Here is a 9,767-nt window from a genome sequence, read left to right as displayed (position 1 = left end):
ATTATTTTAGAGATACTGTTTTGTAAACATACATTTGCAACTTCATTATTAATAATTAATGAATTTAGATGTCTTTATATTTTAATTTTGACAGTCTGTACACATTAGAATAAAATAAAAAGAGGTTAAGGTAATAACACTCACTGTTTTGGCATATTTAGGAACCTGTTTTATTCACTGGAACAATGAGGGAAAATCTGGATCCCTTTAATGAGCATACGGATGACGAACTCTGGAATGCCTTAGAAGAGGTAATTTATTAATAGTAACTGTAATTAACTTGTTAGCATCAGTATATGTGTGCTTACATTTAGAGCATTGCAGATAATTAAGGGGAGTGTATCAATTTCACTGACTTCTACAACCTCCTAAGAAAACACTGATAACATGGGTACGCTTAAAAATGTGTGTATTGATGATGGTGAAAAGCAACAATATAATGTGACATGTTTTCATTTTAGCTATTTTCCTAGAACCCTGAACAAATAGACACATTATCTTGTCCTTAGCAGAGTACTCAATTAGATGTTAAAACTGTGGGATCAAATTCTACTAGTGACCTAGTCACTTGACTACTCCATTACACTCCAATATTCATTTTATTCCTTTGGTCTTAGGAAACATCTCCTGAGTGGAGACAATAGTAGTTTTTCCTTATTAACTAAAAGATATAAACAAGATCATACTAATAAAATGTAGAAGTTTCATAGGAAAGTGTTTATAAAGGTAAATTATATGGTCAGAATTAATGATGATTATTTATTGGCAATTTTGTCATTTTAATGCTGTAGCATTAATGCAGATAACAGAACCCTGGAACATCTGCTCAGCTTTTATATGGATAGGTTCATTTCGAAAGAATTTTCTGTTATTTATGTCACGTCCCTTGCTCTGCTTCTTTGAGTTTCTGCACCCTTGCATGAAAAAAAAAATGACTATTAAGTTGCTGTCAGTTTGTATTTTATTTTTTAACTATTTTGTGTATTTGCACTCCTTTTACAAATCAGTTCTACGGATGGCAGAACCCCTAGACTTCTTTTTTTAAATGTATTTAATTGAAGGCTAATTACTTTACAATATTGTAGTGATTCTGCCATACATAGTCTTTTGCTTTTAAAAAGTAAGAATGAGCATTCCTATAAATTAATGATGAAAGATCAGAAAGAGGAGTTGAGAAAACAATCCCATTTACCATTGCAACAAAAAGAGTAAAATACCTAGGAATAAACCTACCTAAGGAGACAAAAGACCTGTACTCATAAAACTACAAGATACTGACAAAAGAGATCAAAGATGATGCAGACCAGATGGAGGGATATACCATGTTCTTGGATTGGAAGAAACAATATTGTGAAAATGACTATACTACCCAAAGAATCTACAGATTCAGTACAATCTCTGGCAAATTACCAATGGTGTTTTGCATAGAATTAGAGCCAAAAATCTTACAGTTTTAATGGAAACACAAAAGACCCCAAGTAACCAAAGCAGTCTTAAGAAAGAAAACCGAAGCTGGAGAAACTAGGTTCCCTGACTTCAGAATATATTATTGAGTTGGCAAAAAAAGTTTGTTACATAAGGTTTTATGAAAAAAAAAATGAACTTTTTCGCCAGTTCAGTACAGAGCTAGAGTAATCAAGCTGGTATGGCACTGGCACAAAAACAAATACAGATCAGTGGAGCAGGCTGGAGAGCCCGGAGGTGAACTCACACACCCATGGTCAACTAATCTGTGACACAGGAGGCAGGAATATACAATGGAGCAAAGGCGGTCTCTTCAGTACGTGGTGCTGGGAAAACTGGACAGCTGTGTGTAAAAGAATAAAATTAGAACACTCCCTGATACATACAAAACTAAACTCAAAATGGATTGAAAACCTAAATGTAAGACCAGATACTATAAGACTCTTAGAGGAAAACTCAGGGAAAATGCTCTACCTAAATAACTACTAAATGTTTGATTGATCTTTTCATTTCAGAGAAGTGTGGCGTATTTTTTAAATCTTTTGTTGTTGTTGTTACACAGATTTGAGAGATTGATTGTTCACATTGGTTTGAACTGGTGTATTTATCATTTAGTGTCTCCCTTCTAGGGAAACTCTGAAATCTGTAATATACAGAGGAACCTTGACTATGAGCAGGCAGATTTGGAGATATGACCATTTCCAGTCAGTAATTCTGGTTTCTGAAGGATGTCATGACTGAGTCTTTATATACCCACCCTGCTTTTCAGAAGCACATGGATTTTGTTTTCTTAGGTTGAGTCGATTGCTTCACCTTCTCCTCCTGAAAAAACAGTGCGCCTCTGATTTCATTTAAGTTTGTGAGTCTTTTACAGTAAAATTCTCCAAGAGAAGAGGTGTGTAGAGCATTTAACCATTAAACACAAAGAACGATAGGATGATCCACTACTCTTGAATTCATAGGACAAATTTAATGGTGAAATTGGGACACATCTTAAAAAAAAATAACTGGAAGTACTGGTAAATTATTTTTATATTTGTTTCCCAGATTGAGATCTTTTTACACAGATTCTCAAGTAGCCTTACTCTAGAATTTTAGAACATATTGTTCCATGGACAGAGAGGCAATCTAAATTATAAAAATACTGAAGTATTTTTATATACTTTGCCTATTTTTATAGGCAATCTAAATTATAAAAATACTAAGATCTACTTCTATTTAAACTACATTTGGAACTTTCTATAAAAAGAAATAAATGTGAGTTTATTTCACAAAGTCAAGTGTGTGGTTTCCATGTATTGCTTCTGGAATTAACCCTGTTACCTTTGGTGATATCACTTAGAGAAATCATCCCATCATTATGTTTCTCTAGGAATTGATTCCTTATGACTATTTTAAAAGAAAACTTACCAAATCATTCATTGAAAAACATACAAATGTGATAAAGAAATAATTCCTAGAGGATCTGGATAAAGGGGTGATTTATCACTCTAAGTTATTGTTGTTCAGTTGCTAAGTCACCTCTGACTCTTTGTGACCCCATGAACTACAGCATGCCAGGCTTCCCTGTCCCTCACCATCTCCTGGAGATTGTCCAAGTTCATGTCCATTGATAGAAGATGCCACCCAGCCATCTTATCCTCTCTCCCCCTCTTCTCCTCCTGCCTTCAGTGTTTCCCAGCATCAGGGTCTTTTCCAATGAGTCAACTGTTTGCATCAGGTGGCCAAAATATTGGAGCTTCAGCATCAGTCTTTCCAGAGAATATTCAGGGTTGATTTCCTTTAATATTGACTAGTTTGATCTCCTTGTTTTCCAAGGGACTCTCAATACTGTTCTCCAGTACCACAGTTCAAAAGCATTGACTCTTTTGCACTGTGTTATTGCCCAGCTCTTGCATCTGTACATGACTACTGGAAAGACCACAGGTTTGATTATATGGACCTTTGTCAACAAAGTGATATCTTTGCTTTTTAACACACTGTCTAGTTTTGCCATAGCTTTCCTGCCAAGAAGCAACCATCTTCTAATTTCAAGGCTACAGTCACCATCTGCACTGATTTTAGAGCCCAAGAAGAAGAAATATGCCCCTGCTTCTACCTTTTCCCCTTCTATTTGCCATGAAATGATGGGACTGGATGCCGTGATCTTAGTTTTCTTAATGTTGAGTTTTAAGCCAGTTTTTTTCACTCTCCTCCTTCACCCTCATCAAGAAGTATCACTAAATCAATGAAGTCAGGTTTTAAGCGAACCAGAAACCCTAGTTATTAATTTGTAAATGATGCCTAACTGGATATGTGAACCCAAACTCACAGAGTTAACCTGAGAATGAGTAGGAGGGAACCACTATGTTTTCCTCTTTATGAACTTCAATTAAATGGAAATGATGGCTTAAATTTTTTTTAAGGTCCTCTAGTTCTGTTTCCTCCTCTTCATTGGCAGTAATGGACATTCAGAAGGAAGACAGTCCTATGGATGCTGCCGGTCTCATTTTGGTTATTTTTCTAAATATGCTGAAAATACATTTTTCATGTACTGAAATTTGCCAAGTTACTGTAAACTGATAAAAGTTCATCAGAAATTGGTGCTATTGGGGTGCTAAAAAGCAAAGGCAGCTCCAAAAATATAACATGAGTAGTGCCTGAAGATGAAGCACTTTATCACTCAGAGGTTAAAAGATCATAGTAGGTAAAACTCTGGAAATGAATCATTGATGTGTTGCTTCTGTTTAAAAGCAAAAACAAAACACCTTAGATACTGGGATTTGGAATTAAGAGTAAAGTATGGGGGCTTCCACAGTTGCTCAGTGATAAAGAGTCTGCCTGCAATGGAAGAGAAGTGGGGTTGGTCCCTGAGTTGGGAAGATTCCCTGGAGGAGGAAATGGTAACCCACCCCAATATTCTTGCCTGGGAAATCCCATGGACAGAGGAACCTGGTGGGCTACAATCTATAAGGTCTATGACTTAGCAACTAAACAATAACAAAAATGTCTTGTCAAACTGGGAAGAAATCATACAGTTAAATGTCTGACATTGATAGTGCCTCTGTTAGGACACAAGTGTGTCTCATCACACAGGAAACAAAGATACAGAAACCTGGGTGTCAGCAGCCGGTGCATCAGGAACCACGTGGTTCAGTCCCTGTGGTGGCAACAGGCCACGTGTCCATTTCCCTGCACTTTGTATTAGGTGAACTTCCTTTACTGCTGGCCCTGCTCTAGTAAAATCTCTTCCCCATCTGTTGTTTGCATTTCAGTGTCTCCTTCTGACCCACACCAGATTTTCTATTTGAAAAGTAAGAAATTCCCACCAAATGTGGAAACCACCTGACCTCTGTGTTCCCCTCCTGTGAGGGGCGTCAGCACCCACTACACAGAGTGCACACAGAGATGCTGGAGGCAGGCTGCCTTAGAGGCCAGTGTATTATTCTTCAGTTTTGCTGTATTCTATTATTTTCCCAAGCTCAAAATCAATCTGAAGTATTCGATACTGAGATGTATAGTTTTGAATAGTAGTTATTTGTTTTATTTTCCTTAAATTATAACTTTTTCAGTGCTTTCCTTTGTTTAAAATGTGATATGATGTTTTGGAGCCAGTTACTTATATAAGAATATATCCTTTATACAATTGCACTGAGACGACCCAGAGGGATGGTACGGGGAGGGGGGAGGGAGGGGGGTTCAGGATGGGGAACACATGTATACCTGTGGCAGATTCATATTGATGTATGGCAAACCCAATACAATATTGTAACGTAATTAACCTCCAAAAAAATAATAAAATAAAAAACGAAAGCCTTTCTCAGTGATCAATGCAAAGAAATAGAGGAAAACAATAGAATGTGAAAGACTAGAGATCTCTTCAAGAAAATTAGAGATACAAAGGGAACATTTCATGCAAAGATGGGCTTGATAAAGGACAGAAATGGTATAGACCTAACAGAAGCAAAAGATATTAAGAAGAGGTGGCAAGAATACACAGAAGAACTGTATAAAAAAATCTTCATAACCCAGATAATCAGAATGGTGTGATCACACACCTAGAGCCAGACATCCTGGAATATGAAGTCAAGTGGGCCTTAGGAAGCATCACTATGAACAAAGCTAATGGAGGTGATGGAATTCCAGTTGAGCTATTTCAAATTGTAAAAGATGATTCTGTGAAAGTGCTGCAGTGGGTATGCCAGCAAATTTGGAAAACTCAGCAGTGTCCATAGGACTGGAAAATGTCAGTTTTCATTTCAGTCTCAAAGAAAGGCCATGCCAAAGAATGCTCAAACTCTGCACAATTGTACTCATCTCATACAACAGTAATGTAATGCTCATAATTCTCCAAGCAAGGCTTCAACAATATTTGAACCATAAACTTCTAGATGTTCAAGCTGGTTTTACAAAAAGCAGAAGAACCAGACATGAAATGGCCAACATCTGCTGGATCATCAGAAAAGCAAGAGAGTTCCAGAAAAACCTCTATTTCTACTTTATGACTCTGCCAATGCCTTTTACTGTGTGGATCACAATAAACTGTGGAAAATTCTGAAAGAGATGTGTATACCAGACCACCTGACATGCCTTTTGAGAAATCTGTATGCAGGTCAGGAAGCAACAGTTAGAACTGGACATGGAACAACAGACTGGTTCCAAATAGGAAAAGGAGTACGTCAAGGCTGCATATTGTCACCCTGGTTATTTAACTTATATGCAGAGTACATCATGAGAAATACTGGGCTGGAGGAAGCACAAGCTGGAATCAAGATTTCTAGGATAAATGTCATTAAATTCAGATATGCAGGTGGCAGCACCATTGTGGCAGAAAGTGAAGAAGAACTAAAGAGCCTCTTGATGAAAGTGAAAGAGGAGAGCAAAAAAGTTGGCTTAAAGCTCAACATTCAGAAAACGAAGATCATGACATCCGGTCCCATTACTTCATGGCAAATAGATGGGGAAACAGTGGAAACAGTGGCAGACTTTATTTTGGGGGGCTTCAAAATCACTGCAGATGGTGACTGCAGCCATGAAATTAAAAGATGCTTACTCCTTGGAAGGAAAGTTATGACCAACTTAGCATATTAAAAAGCAGAAACATTACTTTGCCAACAACAGTCCACCTAGTCAATACTACGGTTTTTCCAATAGTCATATATGAATGTGAGAGTTGTACTATAAAGAAAGCTGAGCACTGAAGTATTGATGCTTTTGAACTGTGATTTTGGAGAAGACTCTTATGAGTCCCTTGGATTGCAAGGAGATCCATCCAATCCATCCTAAAGGAAATCAGTCCTGAATATTCTTGGAAGTACTGATCTTGAAGCTGAAACTCCAGTACTTTGGCCACCTGATGCAAAGAACTGACTCATTTGAAAAAAGCCTGATGCTGGGAAAGACAGAAGGCAGGAGGAGAAGGGGTCAACAAAGGATGAGATGGTTGGATGGCCTCACTGACTCAATGAACATGAGTTTGAGTAGACTCTGGGAGTTGGTGATGGACAGGGAGGCCTGCTATACTGCAGTCCATGGAGTTGCAAAGAGTTGGACACGACAGAGCGACTGAACTGAACTGATTTTAAATCCTAAAAGATGATGCTGTTCAAGTGCTGCACTCAATATGCCAGCAAATTTGGAAGACTCAGCAGTGGCCACAGGACTGGTAAGGTCAGTCTTCATTCCATACCCATAGAAGGGCAGTGCCAAGAAATGTTCAAATTACCACACAATTGCACTCATTTCCCATGCTAGCAAGGTAATGCTCAAAATTCTTCACGCTAAGCTTCAACTGTGTATGAACCAAGAACTTTCAAATGTGCAACCTGGATTTAGAAAAGCCAGAGAAACTGGAAATCAAATTGCCAACATCCATTGGATCATCGAAAAAGCAAGAGAATTCCAGAAAAATGTCTTTTTCATTGACTACACTATAGCCTTTGACTGTGTGGATCACAACAAACTGTGGAAAATTCTTAAAGAGATAGGAATACCAGACCACCTTACTTGCCTCCTGCGAAACCTGTATTCAGGTCAAGAAGCAACAGTTAGAACCAGACAGGGAATGGCTGGTTCCAAAGCAACAATTTGGACTGGTTCCAAATTGGGAAAGGAGTACATCAAGGCTATATACTGTCACCTTGCTTATTTGACTTATATGCAAAGTACATCATGCGAAATGATGGGCTGGATGAAGCTGGCATCAAGATTGCTGAGAGAAATATCAATGATGTCAGATATGCACCTGATACGACCCTAATGGTAGAAAGTGAAGAAGAACTAAAGATCTTCTTGACAAAATTGAAAGAGGAGTGTGAAAAAGCTGGATTAAAGTTCAACATTCAAGAAACTAAGATCATGGCATCCTATCTCATCACTTCATTGCAATATATGGGGACATAGTGGAAACAATAACAGACTTTATTTCCAAAATCACTGCAGATGGTGACTGCAGCCATGAAATTTAAAGATGCTTGCTCATGGGAAAAGGAGTTATAACAAACCTAGACAGAATATTAAAAAGCAGAGACATCACTTGCCAACAAAGTCCATGTAGTCAAACCTATGGTTTTCCCAGTAGTCCTGTACCAGTGTGAAAGTTGGACCATAAATAAGGCTGAGCACTGAAGAACTGATGCTTTTAAACTGCGGTTCTGGAGAAAATAGTTGTGAGTCCCTTGGACCACAAGCAGATAAAGAAAGTCAATACTAAAGGAAATCAACCCTGAATTTTCCTTGGAAGGACTGATGATGAAGCTGAAGCTCCAGTACTTTGGCCACCTGATGTGAAGAGACGACTCAGTGGAAAATCCCCTGATGCTGGAAAAGATGGAAGACAGGTTGAGAAGGGTACAAAAGAGGACAAGATGGTTGGATGGCATCACTGACGTAATGGACATGGGTTTCAGCAAACTCCAAGAAATAGTGAAGGGCAAGGAACCCTGGTGTGCTGCTGTCCAAGCAGTTGCAAAGGGTTGGACACGACTCAGTGACTGGACAACAGCAACCTATATCCATATGCTGGGAGAAATAAGATGTTGTATTTTATTTTTCATGTGTTTTCATTCACTACAATGCATTTATAACACTGAAGAAAATGAATTTGATTGCTCCAGTGTTTATAGGATTAAACTTGGGAAAGAACCATCATCAGAATGGGCTCCAGGATTACTAATGTATAAGGGCAGTTTGCCATTGTTTGAAACTTGCATATATTAAACTTTAGAAAATAGTAAAGGGCCAATAAGACTATATCTTCAGAGAACCAGATCTTCTGTAAAATTTTTGAAAGTTTTTCTCTACTGTACGAACTCCTATGCAAAATGTACTTTGGGAAACTTGACTCAACCATAAAGATCCTTTTAAAATTTCTGTTTAAATCACGTTAGGAGAAATCGCTTCACTTTTTGAGAGACTTCCTTAACTAACCCCTAGGTGGGGTTTCTGGTGGATGTCCTGTGATGGGAATGGGTGACACTGAGATCCTTCTGTCCTGACTTGACTCCACCATCTCTCTAAGTGAACATTCACTGGAAGGAGCTCTCCCCATCATCTGGCTGTACATGTAAGATACATAAGAAGTCCTGAGGATGTCAAAGCTCTAGTATCTAAGAGGCTTATCTACTTCAGTAGCAGTTTGCTTAGAAAAATGTCATTCTTTCTGTATCCACAGGTACAACTTAAAGAATCCATCGAAAGTCTTCCTGCTAAAATGAATACTGAATTAGCAGAATCTGGACTGAACTTGAGTGTTGGTCAGAAACAATTGGTGTGCCTTGCCAGGGCTCTTCTCAGGAAGAATCAGGTATTGATTATAGACAAAGCCACATCATACGTGGATCCAAGGTATGGAGCTGAGCCCCAGGAAATCTTGAATCTGACTTGTAAATGTGGTAAATGGAAAACATTTAGTGAATCTTCTAAATGTTTCTAAGTGCTCGCTTGGCCTCATGGATATCTGTTGATAATATTAATTCCAGAAAACAAAGGATAAAACCAAGACATGTTCTATGGTGTCAATGTTGTTATGAGGCACCATAAGAGAGCTGAATTCCTAAATCCAGCTCCTGATAGTTTCAAGCAATTTGGAGGGAAGACTAATTTTCCATCATTTTATGAAAAATAGTAAATTTCTAAGTGGAATTTTTACTTAGTTTTTTTTTTTTAGGAAGAAGACTATATGTTAAAGTATTGACTTTTAAAAACATTGTAAAAATACCATAGGATATTTTTAAGTCTTAACTCTGCTTTTCCTGTCTTTACTGAACTAAATCCACTTCTTTGTTTCTAGAACTGATGAGTTAATACAAAAAAAAATTCGTGAG

At 37.9% G+C, this 9,767-nt stretch overlaps 1 protein-coding gene across 1 annotated transcript; it reads left to right on the top strand.

The window, feature by feature from the left end:
- Nucleotides 1–94: 94 nt before the first annotated feature.
- LOC120859356 (multidrug resistance-associated protein 4-like) lies at nt 95–9,761 on the top strand (the record flags this gene model as incomplete). The annotated part of the gene is made up of 3 exons (XM_040235497.1): nt 95–251; nt 9,116–9,288; nt 9,734–9,761. Coding segments are annotated over exons 1-3 (267 nt in total), but the record flags the coding sequence as incomplete, so codon positions are not given.
- Between the last annotated feature and the right edge of the window lie 6 nt (nt 9,762–9,767).

This window comes from Oryx dammah, unplaced genomic scaffold, assembly GCF_014754425.2.
Source record: "Oryx dammah isolate SB20612 unplaced genomic scaffold, SCBI_Odam_1.1 HiC_scaffold_675, whole genome shotgun sequence".
Classification (NCBI taxonomy): domain Eukaryota; kingdom Metazoa; phylum Chordata; class Mammalia; order Artiodactyla; family Bovidae; genus Oryx; species Oryx dammah.
Note: the sequence above shows the minus strand (reverse complement) of the source record. Positions and strands in the feature narration are given on the sequence as shown.